The 23692-nt window shown below is 43.4% G+C and overlaps 1 protein-coding gene across 2 annotated transcripts in view; it reads right to left on the bottom strand.

The window, feature by feature from the left end:
• Positions 1-23692, bottom strand: part of ITGBL1 (integrin subunit beta like 1) — a 319100-nt gene that overhangs the window by 160879 nt on the left and 134529 nt on the right. For both annotated transcript variants that reach the window (XM_074983153.1, XM_074983152.1), the window contains exon 3: positions 2669-2815. In XM_074983153.1, coding sequence (XP_074839254.1) covers positions 2669-2708 — 40 coding nt within the window. In that variant the 5' untranslated portion in view covers positions 2709-2815. The remainder of the gene's footprint in view (positions 1-2668; positions 2816-23692) is intronic.

The raw sequence follows: 23692 nt of genomic DNA, 5'->3' as shown, positions 1-23692 counted from the left end.
AAATCTTAAAATCGAAGTAACCCGATGGGTGTAGCGCTCTATTCGAATTTAAAAATCTGCATGAAGGGTAGTGAGGATGCAGCATGTCTTTAAATTAAATTCATTAGCCTCCACAGACGTCCTGTATGTGCCCCACAGTTCTCCGCTCTGGCCTCTTACATCTCCACTGCTCTCAATTGCATTGAAACTAGGCAACAGGACCGTTGCAATTTGGCACCTGCAAGCCTGTGGCTGTAGGGTCATGAGAGGCTGAAAAATCTCCTCTTTTTCTTTACTAGAGGCACAGCTGTGGGGTTAGTGCTTCTGTGTACACCCCTAGTAGCTGCCTTTTTTCCCCTGTGCTGCCTGGCGCCTGCCGCTGGCCCCCTGTACCATGTGTCAGCTAAGCTGTGTGTGTGGAGGGGTGTGTGTCGTGCTTCTCTGGTAGTACGAGAAACTTCTTTTCAGCCCTTTACATGTTGTCCTGTCCCCCAATTCCCCTCTCTTCCCTCCCCCCGGAGGCGCCACACAGTCTGGAACATTCCCACTTCCAGCCGTGTCACATGCCTTGACCCCAAACCAAAAAAGGACTTGCCGCTCGAGGTGCCAGGCAGATTGTGCACAGTGAGGGTCACAATTTTCAGGGGCTGGCTGTAGCCAGGGGTCTTGTAGCTGCCCCCAGCCATACATGTCTCAATGAAGGCAATGCATTAGCTATACAATTACCACAGTTGTTGAAGTAAGGCTTGCAGCAGGGAATGTTCATGTCTTAAGGGTCTTCTTTTCCATGTGCAAACCTGGCTGTAGTCTGGGGTCTTTTACCCTGATGAATCATTTGAATTTCAGTGTAACAACCGTGTCTACCTGGGCATAAGGGTCTTCTTTCCCAGGTGGCCTAAATCCCTACGCATGTCCTGAAAGGACCTCTGTGGGCAGTCATAAAATTTTCATGATTGTCAACTGTGTGCCGTCTTTTAGCTGCCCTGGCCCATTACTGACGATTCATTCTAGTTTCAGTGTAACAGCCACGTCTATTTAAATATACTAAACATGGCGGGGGAAATAGGGGAATGAAATGTGGGAAGATGGTGTCATATACCTACATCTACTTGTGGGGTCAGAATATAACAGGGCTCAGGGAACTGTGGGGTAGGTTCCCACAATACACTGCAGCAGCACTCAATTTAAGCTACTTGTGTGTAGCAGCAGTAAGTCGATTTCGTGGGGAGCATGTGGGAAGGTGAAAATGCTCAAAATTGAATGGATAAAACCCAGCGTTAAGAAATAGATTTTCATACAATTGATTTTATCTAGTAGTGTAGATGCAGCCTGATTCTTCACCAACCAGTCCTACCTTAATTCCTTGCCAGTCTGAAGTTAAGTAACAAATGTCTTAACATAGATTAAATTCAGCTCACATAATTCCTAGTACTTTTGCTGTCTTATCTCCAGCAAAGAAATGGTGATGGCCCCCTGTTTAGTGCCAAGATGCAAAAATGAATAAGATAACTATCCTGAAAGTATCAGGGGTGCAGTCATGTTAGTCTGTATCCACGAAAACAACAAGAAATCCTGTGGCACTATATAGACTAACAGATTTAATGGAGCATAAACTGTCATGGACAAAGACCCACATCGTCAGACATGTAGGCCAAAAAAAAATCTGTTAGTCTATAAGGTGCCACAGGACTTCTTAATATTCATTCCATAAGTATAAAACTACGAACATGTATGGGATTATATGTAAATTAATGTCCTGACAACTTTGGGCAAAAGAGTGCGGACTTAGCAACTCCCCCTACTGCTAGGTTGTTAGAGATTTGTGAATGTTCATCAAAAGAATCTGATTTTGGTTCTGATTGCCTGCAAGTGTCCACCAAAATTCTAAGGTTGTGCAGCTGGATCGACAGGACAGTTCTATCTTCTCCTGTTTACCTGCTTGGATAATTCCCACAGAGATTAGCACCAATCATAAAATGTAAATGAAGGAGAAAAACAGTTGCAACCAGTCAGATTGCAGAAGGGTTTTGGCTGGAGGTGCTCTAACCAAAATTAGGTGGCAAATGTTTGTCATAAGTTTTAATAATCAGTGTTAAAGCATCTGTTTAAATTTCCAGAAGGCATGTTTGCAAATGCCTCATTTGCATCTTATCAAAACAAAAACCTAAGCCCTCTTAGTGTTCATGCTCTAACCACATCCTTTTGATGGGTAAAACATCTGGCACAGCTGGAATCTTCATCAATTTAAAATAGCTATGGATGAGCAAACATTCTGAGTACTCTTTAGAGGTAATTTTCAAGTTATAAAAAAGCTTTTCAAATAAATCCTTGGAAAAAGTATAAACTAGCATTACATATCATACCTAGAAATCTGCAGGCTATAGATTAGGTTACTTTATTTTCCACTGATTCTTAGGGATATAGAAGTCACTCAGAACAGCTAACATTCATGTGAATTTCAAAGAAAAGATTCACTTCACTGACGTATTTTCATTGTATTATCTGAATTGCATTACACACAAATATGCTCACAAATAGATTTTCACAGAAGTGCAGTATGTCTCTGCAACTATACTAATTAATGTTTAAAAACCTGTTGCATGAAGTTTTAATTAAAACATGTAAAATGTCATCATGATATACAAGGTGACAAAAGGAGAACTTTAACCAATAAGGAAAATATCTTTACCTGCATTAGAACAGATAATATCTTGAGAATTCTTACACATTTCATTGCTCTTCTTCCGTGTAAGGTTGCAAGTGGTTGGGTACTGACAAGCTTCACCATACCAGCCTTCATCACATTTGCATTTCCCACAGTCACACCTTCCATGGCCTAGGAATTTACAGAAACAGTGTCAAATTCAGTTTTCATTCCAACTCATCTTTTCTCATCTGCTTTTTCACAAAGCTACAGTTACATTAAAAACGTTTAACATTAACAGTTTCCATTTGTCATGTTACGCAATTATGAACATGATTGATTTTCTGAAAGCTAGAAAAAAAGTTTAAATTAACTTTCAAGAGAGATTTTAAATGTACATAACATTTGCTCAGAGCATATTATTTTGATAGGCGTGAATGGCTACCCTTTCAAAAGGGTTACACAAGTAGACTACTACTACATAAGCAATACATATAGCGTGAAAATCTTTTCCTAAAGTATTTTCATTGCTAATCATTATTATCACAATAAAATGAGAATATTAATGTTAGTGTTTAAAGGCAACAGGAGATATATTTCATTAGTAGTGTCAATATCATTACTTGCTAGGACATACTGCAAGAGCTTCAAGGACTAATACAATTATTTTTTTTCATCGGGAGATGGCATAGTGTATATCAATATAGATCTGTAAAGTGCATGTCTTTTGCAATGTCTTACAGAGCAAAGATATCCATATGAACCTTAAGCACGCTCTGCCATTTTAACTATTATTTCTTATACAAGGTCTAATAGGTTTTTCAGATCCTTTAAATGTCTTAAAATATTTCCGACCACACTGACTAGATCACAGACTGAACTGTTCATTTATGCTATGAATGAACCATAGTATTCCAAATAAATAATTAAACATAAATTATAGTCAATGTATAATCTCTTATAAATCATTTTATTAAGAGCAACATATGGCTTCAAAGAGTTGAATACAAAGGGCATTTATCTAATCGGCAGGTGAACATGCTAAGTGGGTCACTTTGTTTCTCATTACTAGAATCTGAGTTGATTTTAAATATGTCAATTTGCCTGCAGTCAGAAACAATAAAGTACAACACACCCCCTGCTAGCACACTGGAATTTAAATAACCTACTGTAAACAATTTTTTTTTTCATTATGTAAAAACCAATTTGTCAGTTAATTCATATTTGCTGTCCCTGGTGGTCAAGAGACACAGTTCAACTATTAAAGGACATGTTAAAGAACATCATTATTCATCTAGGCTATGTCTACACTAGCCCTTGCCTTTCGAAAGGGGGATGCTAATGAGACACTTCAGGATATGCTAATGATGTGCTGCCATGACTATGCAGTGCCTCATTGGCATAATGGCGGCCACAGTGATTTGAAAGTGCCACTTTCAAATCATGCACCGCCCATGTAGATGGGGTTCTTTTGAAAGGATTCACCCAGACTTCGAAAGCCCCTTATTCCTAAAACCAAATAGGAATAAGAGGCTTCTGAAGTCCAGGGGGTCCTTTCAAAAGGACCCCATCTATGTGGGCAACACGTGATTAGAAAGTGACACTTTCAAATTGCTGAGGCTGCGATTATGCATATTCATGGATCGCCTCATTAGCATATCTTGAAGTGTCTCATTAGCATTGCCCTTTCGAAAGGCAGGGGCTAGTGTAGCCATAGCCCTGCTATATATTTCAGAAACTTTCTGTCTACCTGTCTGTGTGTGAGTCCCCTTGCTCAAGAACTCCTCCTAAATGATAGTTCTAGGACCACCACATTTGGTATGCAGCTTTCTCTTGTAATAACCTAAAGCAAGATCAAGGTTTGGTTCTGCCAGGACAATGGGATGTGGTGTAATTCAATTGCTTGTGATTAAACTGAAAGAGAGGGGCCTGATAGTAGGAACAGTTATACCCCAGAATAATCAGAGGGGGACAGCAAGTGTGGGGGACAGCTCTACTGCAGAGTCACCACAGGGATGGCTGCACCTGTAAAATATTGGTTCACTGGGGGAGGGGCTTGCATGTTGCCAGCCACCACCCAAGGGAAAGGGACTCCCAGGACCCACAGCTGGAGCCCAAACCCTGGAGCTCAGCCGGGCAGTGTGGCCCCTACCATCCCAGCAAGCCCCAGAAAGCAGCCACTAGCTGGGCAGATTTAGCTTCAGGACTCTCTGAGCTGCCCACCCTCCCAACAGTAGTAGTAGTAGGCATCCTTCAGTCTGTACAGACTATGGATCGCGCCCTTTAAAGTTTCAATTTAAGACTTCATTTACAGCATCTATTGTGACTATAAAGACCCACACGAGAGTGACAGTCCTTGCTGCATCTCTTGCAGATGTAGTGGGTGTCTGGCAAGTCCTTATTGTGCTTTCAGTGCGCTCGCTTCTCTTCTGCTAGCTGTCTGATCTTCAACTCGCCCTTCTGAAGGCCCTTGTGTAACCCCTGCCTCCATCTGCCTCGGTCGTCTGCTAGTTCTTCCCAGTTGTCCAGCTCGATGTCTACCTCTCTGAGGTCTCTCTTGCAGACATCTTTGTAACGCAACTGGGGGCGTCCGGGGGGTCTTTTGCCAGAGGCTAGCTCACCATACATGATGTCTTTTGGAATCCTTCCATCATTCATCCTGTGGACGTGGCCAAGCCAGCGGAGTCAACGCTGCCTGAGGAGGGTGTGCATGGTTGGGATTCCAGCTTGCTCAAGGACGGCTGTGTTGGTAACTCTGTCCTTCCATGATATTCCAAGGATGCGCCTGAGGCAGCGCAAGTGGAAGACGTTCAGCCTCTTTTCCTGGCGGGCATACAGGGTCCAAGTCTCGCTGCCATAAAGGAGGGTGCTGAGGATGCAGGCTCTGTAGACTTGCATTTTGGTGTGAGTGTACAGCTTGTTGTTATTCCACACTCTCTTGCTGAGTCTGGACAAAAGTTGTGGCCGCTTTTCCGATCCTACTACTTAGCTCAGTGTCCAACGACAGGGTGTCAGTGATGGTGGACCCGAGGTAAACGTACTCGTGGACAACCTCTAACGTATAGTTGTCAATGCTGATTGATGGGGATTCAGCAACATCTTGACCAAGTACGTTTGTCTTCTTTAGGCTGATGGTAAGCCCAAAGTCCTTGCACGCTTTGGAGAACCGATCCAGCAGTTTTTGAAGCTGGTCTTCTGTGTGAGACACTACAGCAGCATTGTCTGAACAGCATGTCTCTGATGAGGACTTCTCGCACCTTAGTCTTAGCTCTCAGCCTTGCAAGGTGAAACAGTTTCCCATCAGATCTTGTGTGCAGCAAGATGCCCTCTGTTGAAGATCCAAAGGCATGTCGCGAACAATGTCGGAGCAAGCACGCATCCTTGTTTGACGCCGCTCCTGATTCTGAAAGCATCCGATAATGCGCCGTCATATTGGATGGTTCCTCTCATGTTTTCGTGGAATGACTGGATCATCTTGAGTAACTGTGGAGGACAGCCTATCTTGTGGAGCAGTTTGAACAGACCATCCCTGCTGACCAAGTCAAAAGCCTTGGTCAAGTCGATGAAGGCTATGTAGAGTGGCTCTCTCTGCTCCCTGCACTTCTCCTGCAGCTGCCTTAGAGAGAAGACCATGTCAACAGTAGACCTCTCTGCGCGGAATCCACACTGTGATTCAGGGTACACCCTCTCAGCAATCTTCTGGAGTCTGCCAAGGATGACGCGAGCGAACAGTTTACCAGTGACGCTTAGGAGGGAGATTCCACGGTAGTTGTTGCAGTCACTTCTGTCTCCTTTGTTCTTATACAACATTACAATGTTAGCGTCACGCATATCCTGTGGAACCTCACCCTCTTTCCAGCACAGGCACAGTAGCTCATGCAGGGGTTCCAGGAGCGTGTCCGCGACACATTTGATTACCTCTGGTGGTATACCATCCTGACCAGGGGCCTTTCCTGCTGCAATGCTGTCGATGGCTGCCTTCAGGTCATCCACAGTCGGTTCTTGATCCAGTTCGTCCATTACTGGTAGGAGCTCGATGGCATCGAGGGCTGCGTCAACCACAACATTCTCGCGTGAGTACAGCTCAGAGTAGTGCTCGACCCAGCGCTCCATCTGTTTGGCTTTGTCAGCGATGACTTCACCAGATTTGGATTTCAGAGGTGCCATCTTGTTCTGGGTGGGTCCTAATGCATTCTTCATACCCTCGTACATTCCTCTGAGATTACCAAAGTCGGCACAGGTCTGGATGCTGCTGCATAACTGGAGCCAGTGGTTGTTGGCACAGTGCCTGGCTGTCTGCTGTACTGTTCTTCTGGCCTCTCTAAGTGCTTGCTGGGTACTGTGGCTCAGTGAGCGTTTGTACTCCAGGAGTGCAGCACGCTTCTTTTCAATGACTGGAATCATCTCATCAGAGTTAGCTTCGAACCAGTCGTTCGTGTTTCTAGCTCTTCTTCCAAACACCGACAAGGCCTCAGATGTTGCCATTTGGATGTCGCATCGACGCCCCCATGGCCGCTGCGCAGATTTTCCTGGAGGGTCTCTCTGAACTTTTCAACTTTCTCCGAGTTTGCCGTCTTTCTGGCGTCAATGTGGGGCCTTCCAGCAGGTTTAGAGCGGTACAGCTTCTTGGGTCTCAGCTTGAGCTTGGAGCAAACTAGCGAGTGCTCTGTATCGTAGTCAGCACTATGATAGCTGCGTGTCAGAAGGACGTTTTTGAGGTTGTTACGCCTAGTGATGACCACATCTAGTTGATGCCAGTGCTTCGAGCGTGGGTGTCTCCACGACACTCTGTGCTGTGGCTTCGTTCGGAAGAATGTGTTTGTGATGCACAGACTGTGGTACGTGCACAGTTCAAGGAGACGCTGTCCATTTTCATTCATTTTTCCCACACCGAAGTGTCCTAAGCAGGAAGACCATGAGGCCCAATCAGCTCCAACTCTTGCATTGAAGTCACCCAAGATGTACAGTTGTTCACGAGCAGGTATTTGCGCTACAGCAGCACTAAGCACGTCATAGAACTTGTCTTTTACTTCTGGTGTGGCGTACAGGGTTGGGGCATAAGCGCTGATCAGGTGGACAGGACCGGCGCACGTTTGAAGCGTGATCTGAAGAAGTCTTTCTGATCCGCCCATGACTAAATCAACCATTTGTAGAAGGGTGTTTCTGACAGCGAAGCCAACACCATGCTTTCTGGGTTCTTCTTGGGCTTTACCCTGCCAGAAAAATGTGTAGTCCTTTTCCTTTAGAGATCCCGAATCTGCAAGTTGCGTCTCTTGCAGTGCAGCAATATCAACTCGGAGCCTTTTCAGTTCCTCATTGATGACAGCAGTCTTGCGGGTGTCACTGATGGCCTGAAGATCTTCAGTCAAGCTGGTCAGCATGGTCCGCACATTCCAGCAAGCAAGCTTGAATTGTTGATGTTTCTCATTTCTTGTTGATTTTCTTATTGGTTTGCCTGGTGCCCAAATTTCAGTCACTTGTCAGGTTCAGGAACCTTAAGCCTCACGCACCCAGCGAGGCAGGTGAACTGTGGCAGGACAGTACCCTATTGGCTGGGGGCTGCCCAGCTTGAGGCGGGCGGTGACTGTCCAGTGAGATGCGAGGATCCCTCCCACCATCGAAAGCAACCCCTGGCGCTCGTTCTCTACGCCAATCGAGCAAGAGCTTATAACCGGTAACTGTTGCCTCCCGTGTTGATGCAATGCTGTTCAGTGATGCCGGAGTACCTCTCCGGGCGCGAGCCTGGGCATTTGTTATGGAGACTCTGGACTGCCCAGACACCAGTGTCCCCCTCTTGGCTTTACTGATATAGTCCAAAGGAGAGGATAACCTCCACGTCTGGTACCAGCTCAGCTGCAGGAGTTGCCGGGACAGTGCCAGAAGTTGACACTGAACCGCCTTCAGACTCCACTCCGGGTTTTCTGTCAGGGTTTACTGCCTTAGCCTTCCTCCTTCCCAGGATAACCCACAAGGCAGTGGGGTGTGGAGTTGTGGAGAATGTGGTTAAGGATCATACTACTTCATACCTCCCTGTCAGCATGAGTCACCATAGCTCCCTGTGGAGCCATGACCCTTCTCCCTACCTTTTGCCCCCCCCTCAGCTACCATCACCATAGGACCCTCCCCAACCCACTACCCCCATCTGCTCCCATGTCCACCCTCCTCACTGCACTGGCCCCTCTCCCCCCAGCTGCTCTCAGTGCCCCCAGGTCCACCTTCCCCTATCACTCTTCAGAGAATTTTTTTTTCTTCTCTCTCTCTCTCTCTCTCTCTCTTTTCCTTCTTCTTCCCTCTCTTCCCCTTCTCTCTTCTTCCTTCTTCTTCTTCTCTCTTTTCCTGGTAGTGCTGCCTTGCAGGGCTCAGGTGGAACACCATACCTGAAAAGGACAAACCCACCCTCCCAATACCCTGCCCTGATTCCTATATGGCCCCACCCCTGCCCTGAGCCCCCGTCCTCTGCCTGGATTCCTGCACTCTCATCCCCCTTGCCCTGAGCCCCCACATGGTAGCTTTTTAATAAATGAATAAATCAGATAAATTAAGAAAAGATGTTTAAAGATTTGCCTGATGACTTTGCCGTATCATCTCCGTTTGCATATGAAAAAGGTGAACGTCAGCAGAAGAAACACGCTATTCATATAACGTTTTCCTTCTTTGGTGGTGGTTAATGGCAGAAACTCTCGCTAGTAAAGGGAGATAACCCCTAGTGAAGCTAAAACAAATGAAAATAACTGCAATAAGCCATTTCCTTCCTTTTAAAGAATACTCAGGACAAGAGCCGAGGCTTCTTCCATATCACCTTTCCTGTTGATTTCATGGCTTAATCTCTGCTCGTAAAGAAAAGAAGCTCCAGGAAAAAAAAAGGGTGAAACACTTCCTCTCCTCCTTCCCCTCTTTTCTCCCCCGCCCCATTTTTCATTCCAGGGAATAATACAGCAACTCATTAGCAACTGCTGCATACTCTGCCTTACTTGATGGTCTGGCAGTGTAGCTGTGTTGTTGGATGGTTGATTGTTTTATTTAAAACAATTGTTTAAAAACAAAATTATTGGAGGCTCTTTCTCTGAAAAATAAAACTGGTGAAATAGTATAAAATGTTCTCTCCCCTTTCTGATTTTGAGCAACCCTAAGGAATTTTGGTGATATGAACACTAAGACAGTACTGTGCATTTATTTTATTTCTCCTAGAAACACTGGAGGCGTCATAATGATTATCATAATTGTTACAATCTTATAGTTACAATCCTCATTCAGGGGGCAAATCCTCAAGTGAGGGTTCTCATAGGGCAGGAGTTCACGTCTCCCTGACTTCTTCCATTCTAAATAAGGCAATGAACAGTAGATCTTCACTGCAAGGCAATGTATCCACCAGCCCTATCCCAGCTTATGTCTCATTTAAGGAAGCCCTAGAAACCCCATAGTCCTCCTTTGTGTGGCAGGATGTCCCCTTTAACACACAAAAGGGTGTGTAACTTCCATGCAGACATTTGCCCCAAAGAAATAAACCAGTTCCATTAAATCTGAGGACCTCTGTGACGGTGGATAGGAGTCACATGACCTGCTGTTGAATGCACAGTAATAGGTATATATCCAGCAACCAAAACCAAAAACCAAAATAAACTAGTCAATCAAATCTCAGCATTAACTCAAACCATGTTAATTACAAACAGATTTATTTGGCTACAAGGTTTGGTGGGCAGAATTCCACTTTGTCTGATATTTTTGTGAACACAGACTAACATGGCTACCTTTCTGATACTCATTCTAATTATTGATAAGAATCAGAGGGGTAGCCGGGTTAGTTTGCATGTGCAAAAACAATGAGAAATCCTGTGGTACCTTATAGACTAACAGATTTATTGGAGCATAAGCTTTCGTGGATAAAGACCCACTTTGTCAGTTGCATGTAATTATCGTTAAGTAACCTGTGTTTAATCACATACTCATGTATAGCTAAATCCAGACATGCACATATGGGTTTGACCAGATCAGTAGCTTTTAATTGAGGAAGGGACTTGACACAGAATTTACAAAGCAGCATTTCTACTGCTGGGCTTTTCCCTTGGATGCATTCCGCTCATCCTTGATACTCTTTCAGCTTTGACTCTACCATTCCCTCCTAAAGCTTATTCGGTGCTGTAACACGTCCAGAGACGCCCAGCCCCTTGGCCTAGGGCGGGCAGCAGCAAAAAGGGGTTAGAACACCAGCCCGTACTCAGTTTGGGTGGTCAGCGGCTCACCGCTACAACACCATACAGGCCCCAGCCCTCAACCTAGGGCAGGGCCGCAGTTTACAAGAGTAGTACAGTTCTGGGCCCAGCCCTCAGTCCAGGGCAGGGCAGCAGTTCACAGGTAATAGTACCGTTCTAGGCCCGGCCCTCAGTTCAGGGTAGGGCAGCAGTCCCCAAGTACTAGCACCGTTCTGGGCCCAGCCCTCAGTTTGGGCGGGGCAGTAACACAAGGTACAACCACAGGCCCAGCCCTCAGTTTGGGGCGGGGCAGCAACACAAGGCGTAACCATAGGCCCAGCCCTCAATTTGGGGCGGGGCAGCAACACAAGGCGTAACCATAGGCCCAGCCCTCAATTTGGGGCGGGGCAGCAACACAAGGCGTAACCACAGGCCCAGCCCTCAGTTTGGGGCGGGGCAGCAACACAAGGCGTAACCACAGGCCCAGCCCTCAGTTTGGGGCGGGGCAGCAACCCAAGGGTTTAAACACAAGCCCAGCCCTCAGTTTGGGGTGGGGCAGCAACACAAGGGGTTTAAGCGCAGGCCCAGCACAGGCTGGCCCTGTCAGGGAGGTGGGTAGGGGGTCGCAGGCCCTCCCACTCCACTGCGACCCGGCCCGGGGCCCTGGGGGGTCGCTCACATGCCACCCCGGCAGTGGGGATCCAGACCGCAACACACTGCCATGGGTTCGTGAGCGTCGTTTCCCGGGCCACTTCCTACCTCACCCTCTGCTGGCGGAAGGTCCCAGTCCATCTGGTCGAGGGGTCCCCCTAGGTCGGTCTCCTCCGGGTCATCCACCCTCGGGGGCTCCGGTCAATCGTCCATAACAATGTCGTTAGGGTAGTCAGGCGGCGGCAATACAGGAGATGCAAGGCGATCCTGGGTCTGCGTGCTGTAAGGATCCGCTGGGACTCTGGGGCAGCCCACTCCCGGGGCCTCTTCCAAGGCGGGGGGTCTCTGCCGGCGTGAAGGTCCTGGTAGGTCTGGGAAGTCCGGGTAGTCCCCTTGGGGCATATGGACCCGGGGTTGCTTGGAGCCTCTGGGGGCCTGCTCCTCTGGCCTGGCTGGGCGGCCGCAGGCCCTCTCCCTTTGGTGCTGAGGAGCTCGTGCAGGCACGTCCTCCCTGCCCGGAGGCCCAGGCCCAAATGGGTCCTGAGTCCCGCCTTTGGCTCTTCTAGCCCTTGGCCCCGCCCTCTGAGGGGCGGGCCTCTGGTCTCCTGACTCCGGCCCCGCCCACCAGGGCCTCTGCATAGCCTCCCCTACCTCCAGGTCTGCAGGAGGCCATACTGACTCACTACAGGTGCATAATACATTTCTGCTACATTTACACAAAAGGCTTTTCCTGGCAAAACTGGGCTTTTGCCAGGAAAAACCGCAGAGCGTCTACATTCAAAATGCACTTTGTTGACTGTTGACACAACTCGGCACATCCTCCAGCAGCATTATACCTCTCCCCATTCAGGTATAACGCCTCTCTTGACAGTGTTCTGTCAACAAAACAGCCATGTAAACGCTCTGGGGCCTTTTGTCAACAGAAAGGGCTTCTGGTTCACTGGCCAGCTGTGTTTTCAGAGCTTCTGGTCAGCCATTCTATTGAGAGAGGTTCGGGCAGTCTGGCTGCTCTCTCGCAACAGGGCAGATTGCCCTTTTGATCTGCTTTTATGTGTAGACGCAATCTGACAGAAGTTTGGCAGAGAAGTCCCTTCCAACAGTGACTTCTGTTGACAGAGGCTTCTTGTGTAGACGTAGCCTCGACGATTAAATATGATCAGATATATAAAACCACAAAACAAAACTGTTACTTCACCTCACTTTTACGCCCCCCCGTGCCTTAGAGTGTGAACGTCCACCCGTCTCATTTATTGTAACAAAACACAAAAATATAGTCTTTATTCTCAAAAGTTTACCGTCTAAAACAAAAAAGCAGTTATGTAGCACTTTAGAGACTAACAAAATAATTTATCAGGTGATGAGCTGTCGTGGGACAGACCCACTTCTTCAGATCATAGCCTTACGATAACACACTCAATATGTAAAGCACAGAGGTCCAAAAAATTGTTCTGTCTGTTATTGTAAGGCTATGATCTGAAGAAGTGGGTCTGTCCCATAACAGCTCATCACCTAATAAATTATTTTGTTAGCCTTTTAAATGCTACATGACTGCTTTTTTGTTTTGGTACAATACAGACTAACATGGCTATCTCTAGGTCTCTGGTCCAAAAGAAAGATACAGAATAGATCTGGGCTTGTGCTTAAGGCACCAAATTGGGATTCAATAGATTGCCTTTATTTTCTGTTTCTGCCACAGTCTGCCTGCGTATCTTTGGGCAAGTCACATTGAACCAGTTGTAAAAATACAGACAATAATACTTTAATTTCTGATAAAAATGTTGGGAAGACAAATGCATTAATGTTTGTGAGACTCTCAGATACTACAGATGACCAGCACCATCAAGACAAAAATATAAGACAACAAGGAACCATTAGGAAAGACAAATGGTAACAAAAATATTATACAATATTGCATGCTGTTCTGGTCATCTCAGCTCAAAAAAGAGATATTAGAATTGGAAAAAGCACAGCAAAGGGCAACAAAAATGCCTCGGGTATAGAACATTTCCTGTGCTGAATGACTAAGAAGACTGAGGTTGTTCAGCTTAGAAAAGAGACAGTTAGTGGGGGAATATGATAGAGGTCCATAAAATAATATATTGTGTGGTGTGACAAAGTCAGTCTTATTCTTGGGCCTCTAGCCTCTATTCAGTCCACTGGTTCCACTCTAGGGCCCAGTTGCCCTCGCTGAGGTGAGGGGTGGTCTGGGGGGAACCCAGTCCCCACCCACTCATACTGGGTTCCAGCCCAGGGACCCTGTGCAGCTGCTAGTGGGAAGGGCCGACTCCCTTGGCCCAGCAGCTCTTCTTCACAGGCCACTTCCACAGACGATTCCCCTGGTACCTTGTCCAGGCTGCAACAGTAGTAAATCCCACCTCCTGATCTACTGAAGCTCCTCACTCTCCCTCTGTGGTTTCTGGTGTTCCCTTTCCTCTCCTCTGCTTCTCTCAAACCTGCTCTCTCCCACTGCTCTGGTCTCCTCACCTCTCTCCACTTGCCCCTCACACTCTCTCCCAACCCTTCCCATTGTGAAGGGTTTTTAAAGGACTGTTATTAGCCTGGTCATGGAGTCAGCTGGCCCCAATTAGGCTGAGTCATCTCCTGCCCAGCTGCCTGTGATTGCCCTCCTGGTGGTCCACAGGCCCTTCTGCTTGTTTCGGCTCCCCTTGAGGGGGCCCTCTGCCCCGGCCCTGCCACAGTGGTGAAAGTGTTATGTATCCTTCACATAATATAAAAACCAGGGGCAACCCATTTAAATTAATATGCAGGAGGTTTAAAACAAATATTTGAAGTGTTTCTTTACACATGACGCAGTAAACCTGCGGAAATCATTGCCAGGGGTATTGTGAAGGGTAAAAGTATACTGGGGTTCAGATAAAAACTAAGTTTATGAGGATAGGACCATCAATGGCAGATGGTCAAGGATGCATCCAACCTGATGTTCTGGGTGTCCCTAAACAGCTGACTGTTGGAGCCGGGACTGGAAATAGCCCATGGATCGCTTTAAAATCACCCTGCTATGTTCATTCCCTTGTAAGCATCAGTTACCAGCCCACGTCAGAAAACAAGACACTGAACTAGAGGGACCGTTGGTTCTGACCCCGTTTGGCTATTCTTATGTACTGAATCGTCCTGCCTTTTAAACCATTTTTCCTATATTTTTGAGTGGGTCTCCTTCAGGGCTGAGTTTAAAGGTGTACTTGAGAAGTTGACCTTGCAGCTCACCACGTTCTCAGATAAAGCCCTTGGTTCACTAAGCAACTCCATTAAATATATTGTCTCTGGTGAAACTGCAATTTACATTTCTAGGAATAACCTGCAGTGACCAGGTGGAGAGGCGAGTGCCAGGCACATTCTCCTGTTGCACGTCAACGTTTCAGATCCAGATTATTCTAAGACAAATCATCTTCAAAATAAACAAACTAAAAACAATTCCCAAAAAGTCTCGCAGCCTTTCAGATGGAGATAATTTTTTTCTGTTTTAGTTTTTATTTCTGAGATTCCACTCCCTTTTCATAACTGAAAATTAACAGTTACTTGTGATCAACACAGTCTGGAAGGCGGGTGGGGAACAGTGGTCCCTGTAAGCTGAGTGCTTGGGCAGCCGCCCAGGAGAGATTCAGGTGCCACCCAGCTGATTAGCATAGCACCTACAACCAGCTGCAGCTGGCAGCGTGTGTTTCTACTGGCGGTACACACATGCACATCCCTTGGTGCACATAAAATTTACTCCACTCATGGATGGAAAATAATAGAGCAATTACTGGTGGGGAACCTACAGCCTGGGGGCCACATCCAAACCCTGGCTTGCTTTGATCTGGCCTGCCACAAGACTTGGGGTTTCCACTTACAGCAGAGGGAGACGGTGCTCACGCTCCAGTCCCGCAGCAAGGCTCTGAACCCCTGTGCACAGATGCAGGGTTAGAGAGTGAGCGCTGGCTCAGCCTGCTCTGCGGGAAGCCCAGAGCCTTGGTGACCTGCCTCCCACATGGCTAGAGTACAAACAGTGCCTCCTCCAGGGAGCGCAGTGCATTGCCCCACCCCCACAGTGCTGGAGCACAAGTCCTGGCTCACCCTGTTGCTTCAGGAAGCCCAGAGCCACAGCAACACCCTCCCCTACACCCCCACATCGGGCTGTAGTGCAAATACCAGCTCATGCAGCTGGGAGGAAAGCCTAGGGCCTCGGCAACCCCTGCCACCTGTGGAGCTGGAGTTCAAGTGTTAGCTTGTTTGGCTGTGGGAATATGCCCCAAGTCTTAGTGTCTCCCCACAGGGTTGGAGCACATGTGCTCCCTTGTCCCCCTGCCAGGCAACCACCCACCAAGGGGCTGGAGCGCAAGCAGAGCCCTGGCATCCCTCTCAATGAGGTTTCTTCCTCACCTGTGTGTGGCTCCTGACTAATTTTTCTGTGGGTCAGTGGCCCCCAACAATAAATGGTTCTCCACACCTGGGCTAGAGGCTGTACCCAGGCTTTAATTTTTAAAATGAAACTAATTTTGAGCAAGCAAGTTAAAGGACTTAGAGTCCAAATTCCTTTCTACTGCACAACGACAGCTATCAATTAAACCAGCAGCTGGCATAGTAATTGAATTGGGCACATTATTATTCATTTTTTATCAACTATTTTACTGTGTGATTCATGACGCCTGTTTCAAAATTTGAAAAACACTCCATGGATTAGGTGAAGAAGTAGGATGAGTTATGTATTACGGAGCCCACTTTAAACTGGGCCACTAGACAAAAGGATGGTATGGAAACAAAGGGAGAAACCTGGAGTACGGGAGAATTTAAAATTATTGCCCATTAATGATCCAGACTGATACGGCAAAATTCAGTTTTTAAATCTACTTGGTCGGATATCTTTGGTATATTGCTTCTTTTATGGGGCTTCTGGGCCAGATTGTGATTCTGTTATTCTACACAAATGCAAAATAAACACAATTGATGCCACAAATAACAAGTAGTTCTGTAGCATCTTAAAGACTAACACATTTATTAAGTCATGACCTTTTGTGCGTAAGACCCTCCTCTTCAACTGATGTCAGTGGGAATTATTCCTGATTGATACCAGTATAAATATAATGAGAATCTAGTTTGTTTTGCTTATTTACATCAAAGATTCCAAAGGTTTTTCATGCTATACACTTCTATTCAGGCATTTACAAATGAAAATATACACAGAATGTACTGAAATGTACCTCAGAAAACACCATTCCATGTTACTTCAAAAGGAGGATATTTAATATCCATATCAGTTCACATGTTGTATTAGTTTTTCAGTCTTTGAAATTCACCCTCTTTAATTTCTCATTTTTCTATATCTTTTTCAAAAATATATTGAAAATTGTATCAGTATTTTAAGTTTACTGGATTTTCAGTGAATGAAAAATTTCAGTGATCATTTCTGTAAATGCCTTTCAAAATATTCTAAAACACAATATATTGTTCACAAAATAGTACTGCTTTTTGGTTAAAAAACATTTTGGGACAAAAAAATTTTAAAAAACACCTAGACAAAACCAAAAAACAAGGGAAGATTCTGTCATAAATATAACACAGCAATACGATGAATGTGTGTGTGTGAGAGAGAGAGACAGAGAGAAATCCTGGCTACAATGAAGTTGGTGACAAAATTTCTATTATGTTCAATAAGATCAGGCTAAGAGATGGGGGCAAAAAAATGTTTGATTTTTTTTTCCCCAAGCAAAAAAATTCAGATTCACTGACTCCAAAACATTTCACTAATTTGTGTTGGTTTTGTGACATTGTTGCAGTCAAAAAGCATTTAAAAATAAACCTTTTTTTGCTTCCACTGTTTCAAAATGAAACATTTCAATTTGAAATATCTTTTTTTAATTTCCTATAAACAATCATAATCATTTTAAAATGATAAAAATCAAAGCCATCTATTTTGTCTGACCTAAAGCAATTATTCTTCTTTGAAGTTCTTAAATTAACCTCTCTTTCGCTATGTCTACAGTACAAAGATCTGTCGAAACAAGACCTTTCAGAAAATCTCTTCCGAACAAAATTCTTTCAAAAGACAGCGTCCACACACAAAAAAGCGGATCAAAAGAGTGATCTGCTCTTTTGAAAGTGAGAGTCCACTCAGCCTTAACACTCTTTTGGAAGAATGGGACAGGAATTGAAAAATCAGGTCCCATGAGGACCGCAAGTTTGAAAAAAAAGGGCCTGCGGAGCATCTACACGTTTTCTTTCCAAAGAAACTTTCGAAAGGAGCAGTCTTCCTGAAATGGGAAAGGAAGAGTGATTTTGAAAGGAGTACCATGTTCTTTCAAATTATTTCCGAAAGAATGCTTTTTGTGTGTAGATGCTCTGTGGGCTCTTTCGAAAGAACTTGCTCATGTATACGCAGCCTTTCTGTTTATTATGGGCTATTCACTCATCTGTGATCCAGACCAGAGGTGGTGCAGACTATTGACGATGCCCCTGAAGCAACCACGAAGAGAGACTGAGAGGTCTGATCTCTTTCTGCTCCAAAGTGAGCCAATTTTGTGTCAGGTGAAAGGCAGCTTTTGTCTTTTCTTTTCAACTAGGTTTTAGTGACATAATTTTCTCCACTAAAGCTATATAAAATGTTTTTTAACATGATAAAATGGTAACAGAAAATGACATTATTAAATCGTTTGGTTAAGAATATTGGAAAAGTTAGTTTTATTAAAATACATAATTAATATTAACCTAAGATGATTGGTTCCTGAAATATAGAGTGCTATAATTCTAAACCATTAGTCAGATACTTGAAGCCAGCGCAGAAGGACAGTGACTAGAAATCTGTATCTTCAGAAACTTCAGTGGTGGGCATCAAATGACATAATAATCCCATTGGCTAACAAATTTGCGTTAATAACAACAACCAACCACATCTACCATTATAAATAGCATAAATTGACAATTCTATGAGCGGTATTAATAGAAGCATTGAGGATGAAATAGGGATGGAAGCTGAATTACCTTATTTCTGCTATAGATGTTCTGAATTGAAAAGTTCTGTGTTACAATGGAAAGGCAGCTACCTTTTGTCATTGCCTGTGCTTTGCAGTCTCTGTGCTATGAGTGGGACAACCTTAGGCTATGTCTACTCTATAGTGATCTTTTGAAAGAAGTCCTTCCAGAAGATCTCTTTCAAAAGACCTTCTTTTGAAAGAGTGCGTCCACACACAAAAATGTAGATCAAAAAAGTGATCTGCTCTTTCAAAAGAGAGTGTCCACACAGCCCTCGCTCTTTCGAAAGAACAGACCTGGGATCAAAAAATCAGGCGCCATGAGAACTGAGCTTTTGAAAAAAGGGACTGGGGAGTGTCTACACACATTTACTTTCAAAAGAAGCTTCCAAAAGAAGGTGCTCTTCCTGAAATGGGAACAGAAAAGCACTTTCCAAAGGAGTGCCACATTCTTTCAATTTAATTTCAAAAGAATGCTTTTTGTGTGTAGATGCTCTGCTGGATATTTCAAAAGAGCCCCTTCTTTCAAAAAAGATTTTGAAAAACCTTGCTAGTGTCAACATGGGCTTACTGTAGAACTATATGATGTAGTAGTGAACAACCATTCAATAAAGCTTGAAATGGAGAATCAGTTAGAACAAATCTAGACATATTGGCTACAGTTACATGAGGGCACTCTGTCAACAGAAGTCACTGTCAGTGTGGGGCAACACACAAAAGCAAATCAGGAGAGTGCTCAGCTTTGTCAACACAGCAGCCAGAAGCACAGCATTGTTGTGGATGCCCTGTCTGTCAAGAGAGGCCCCTGGGGGCATTTACACAGTTGTTTTGTCAACAGAAATCTATCGCAAAAGGCGTTATGCCTCAAAGTTTTGAGGCAGCACACTGCCCTGCCGACAAAAGTGCTGGGTTTTGCTGAGATGCTGTCAACAAATCCCATTTTGTGTTTTGTTGACCAGGGTATTTCCAGCAAAACTTGCTAGAGTAACCACAGCCATTAAGATATGTCCTCAAAGTTAAAAAAAAAAAAGACTACCACTATTGCAAGTAACACCAATGTTATTTTATTATCAGATTATAAATTGTTTTGACAGTTAAATGAGAGAAAAGTTCAGTGTGCACATGTGTGTGCATCACTATATCATCTATATATTTCTTACAAGTGAGGTCCCCTTTACTCAACATATTTCTGTAAGGAGTTAATACTTTACTAGGGCCTATACAAATTATGGCCAGTGTGATTCATAATAGCAATTTCAAAATCACCTAATCACATACCACCGTACAAAACGTTCACACTAATTATTTCACTTGAAAAGATCACTGTTTTAGAAGCGGCAACCATTGTTACATATTAACTGTTACCAAATAATATTATTTTAAGAACCACTTAAAGCTCACATCAATGCTACACATTGTATTTAACATATAGTGCTCATTTTAAAGGAAAACTTCCAATTCTCGTTTTATTTTAGTAAAAGCAGACAGAAGACCTGGATCACATGATATATTATAAATCAGTAGCTTTAGAAACAGTAACATAGTAAAAAGTCAAACTTCTGATGAGAAAAGTCTAAATGTTGCCCTCTGGAGGATATTTCTTATACTAAATATATTGTACAAGGTTCAGTAAAAAACAAAATGTCATCATTGTAGGATGAAACTATCAGAATTTATTTGCATAAAGCACATTCTTACTTAGTTCATAAATAAAAGAAAATAAAGGAAGAATAGAATCTCAATAGTAAAAGCCAATTATGTTCTTTTCATCCCAAAAGATTCAGATACATCTATATGTAGATGTATAATTTTACATTATGTTTGGGAATTTTAAAGATAAAATCACAAGAAGCTGTAGTAACAGAGAGAAAGCCATGCTAGTCTATTACACCTCCTCTACTTAAGATACATTGATGACATCTTTATGATTTGGACCCATGGTGTAGAGACTCTAGAAGAATTCCACAGAGACTTTAACAACCTGCGCCCCACCATCAACTTATGCCTCGATTATTCCGCACGAGAGATACATTTCCTGGACACTACAGTACAAATCAAGGATGGCCTGATCGGTACCACACCCTACTGGAAACCCACTCATTGCCATACTTACCTATACGCTTCTAGCTTCCATCCTGCACACATAACTAGATCCATTGTTTACAGTCAAGCCCTTAGGTACAATTGCATTTGCTCTGATCCTACTGACAGAGACCAAAAAAAACAAGATCTCTACCAAATATTCATAAACCTGAATTACCCACCAGGAGAAATAAAAAAACAAATCGATAGGGCCAGACGAATACCCAGAGACCAGCTACTCCAAGATAGGCCCAAGAAAACCAAGAACAGAACACCAATGGTCATTACCTAGAGCTGCCAACTCAAACCACTGCAACACATTATTAAAGACCTACAAACGATCCTTAATCAAGATGCTACACTCCAGAAGGCCCTAGGTGACAGGCCTGTTCTCTCCTACAGACAACCTCCCAACCTTATGAGGATTCTCACCAACAGCCACAGTCTATATTGCAGCAACACCAGTCCCGGAACTTTTCCTTGCAACAAAGTCCATTGCCAGCTTTGTCCACATATCTACTCTGGAGATACCATCACTGGACCTAAACAGGTTATTCACAGAATCATGGGCACATTCTCATGTTCCTCAACTAACATGATATCTGCCATCATGTGCCAACAATGCCCAGGTGCTTTGTATATTGGACAGACTTCAAACTCTCTCAGACAAAAAATTAATGGGCACAAAACAGACATAAGACCTCTCCTGATTCACAAACCAGTCAGTCAAAATTTTAATGGAGTGGGACATTCTGTTAATGACTTAAAAGTTTGCATTATAATGAAGAGGAATTTTCACAACAGTCTGCAAAGAGAGGCTTCTGAACTCTCTTTTATATTCAAATTCAACACATTAACACATGGTTTGAACCGAGATGTGAATTTTCTGGGTCATGATAGGGGCTCTTTTGCATACTTGACTTAATCTAATGCTTGACACACACACCCTTCTACTCCTCTACTCTCTTATTTGCTCACCTTGATAATATTTTTCTGATTTGTCCACCTTGATTGCTGTTTCAGTTCTCTGTGCCTTAAATATTGAGTCTGTTCTGGTATGGCTATGGTCTGAAGAAGTAGGTCTGTCCCACAAAAGCTCACTTAATAAATTATTTTGTTAGTCTTCAAAGTGCTACTTGACTGATTTTTTGTTTTAATAAGCTGTAGGTTTTATTTAAACTGCACAGACTGGATTTTTCAAATTACATCAAATTTGTATTTTACATAAATAAATAAACAAACAAATTTACTATAAATAAATTTCAACGTACTAGATAAATCTATAGAGGTTAGGTTCGTCAATGGCTATTAGCTTGGATGGGTAGGAATCATGTCCCTTGCCTCTGCTTGTCAAAGGCTGGAAATGGATGACATAAGGGGGATCACTTGATGATTACCTGTTCTGTTGACTCCCTCAGGGGTATCTGGCATTGGCCACAGTTGGAAGACAGGATACTGGGTTAGATGGACCTATGGTCTAACCCACTATGGTCATTTTTCTTGTTCTTATGTTCTGAATTTTAAAAACATTTTTAAACCAAGATATTTGTCGTGATCACAACTAAACTGGGAAGTTTGAGGCTGAAGCTTATTTCCAATTAACCTACATGTCCTGCCAAATCAGTTATGTTTTCCCTACCATCACAAATTCTTCCCCCCCACCCCCTCCCCACAAACAAAAAACAGTGGCCTTTTTGAATGGCTATTCTTCAGCTTCTGTCCCAGATGTGAGAGCAGGGCTGCTGGAACATATGCACTCCTCATTCAGGCCTGTAGCACAGGCAGAGCATCTGGGATCCTCTTAATCCCTCTCACAGTTACAAGTTCAACACACTTGTATTGACCAGAAGCACCATAGTCAATCAAAACATGATTTTCTCTCTTTTTTTCAGATTCTGAATAGAAACAAATTTTGAACTGTCTGAATTTCCAATGAAACAGAAATTCCAAACTTTGACCAATTTGAATTATGACAGATGGAAAACACAGATACCTGAACGAAGTGTTTTTGTGGATTAGACACTGCACTGAAAATGGTCTGAGGCCCGATAATCCCTTAGATCTCTGAGCCCATTTTGACACAGTATTGCCCTTTCTTCTTCTGAAGCGACAGAACAAATTCAACGGCAGCATACAAATGAACTAGAAAAGAATGCCAATGACTAATTGATTTACTTCTGATGTTACTGGAACATTACTTCATTCATAACTGTTAATTTTGCTTAGTTACATCTTAGTTTCTTCAAATGTAGCCTATTCAAAAGAGAATAAGAATTTTTGGTTCTCTGGAAACTGTGGCTCTTCAGTTAGATGGCCTACATAGGAAAAAGGAATGCCTAAAATTTTATTAAAGTACTTTAAAATTTTATCTGACCAACTTTTTAAGTCACTTTTCTTGTAAATCCCAGGAAAATCTTTACCTACCAATTATTATTATATTTTCTACATTGGGGAAAGATACATTGAATTTTTAATTTAAAAAACCCCAAAGAGGCTTAATTACAAACGTCGCTAACTATGGGTCCACTCAGGCATCCCCATAAGAAATAAATGAATTGAGGATTTGATCTTAAAGTGAAATAAAATTTAAAAAAAAAAAATCACACACACAGGTACTTTTTATACTTGCCTCTCAAAAGCACTTATCTTTGTCCTCCAGTACCTGCTTTTGAAAAGATATAAAATGTACTCAAGTTGGAAAATACTGTCAGTAAAGCGTATTTCCTTTTGTCTCTGGGATTTGAATTCAAAGCTTCTCTAAAGCGAAGTGACTAAGGTGTAATAAAAATCAATTGGATATTCTGAATGATTAGGAATCCAGAAAACTACACTAAATTGATTCAATGCCAGTTTCTTGCACTGGAGGTGGCACAAGTTGATACAATTTTAAATGTGATTCATGCTGTTTGGACAGATGACATAAATATCTCAGGAAGACAGATATGTATTAGCTTTATCCATCAAACAGATTAGAGGTAAGGCTTGAATTATAATTCATTGATTCTGTAAAAGATCTTTCACCCTTTCTAATGAATGATTTCTTCATTTTAAAGGTTATTTTTAAAGCTCTTGAAGTAAGAAGTTTTTGTAGTAGACAAAGTTACTTTAAAATTTCTTTTTTGGGGGGAAGATCACCTTTTCGTATACTTGCTACAAAGACAGTAACATAGACATATTCCCCA

Source organism: Carettochelys insculpta, chromosome 1 (assembly GCF_033958435.1).
Source record: "Carettochelys insculpta isolate YL-2023 chromosome 1, ASM3395843v1, whole genome shotgun sequence".
In the NCBI taxonomy this organism is placed as follows: domain Eukaryota; kingdom Metazoa; phylum Chordata; order Testudines; family Carettochelyidae; genus Carettochelys; species Carettochelys insculpta.
The sequence above is the reverse complement of the archived record's forward strand: the minus strand, read 5'-3'. Positions and strand labels throughout refer to the sequence as shown.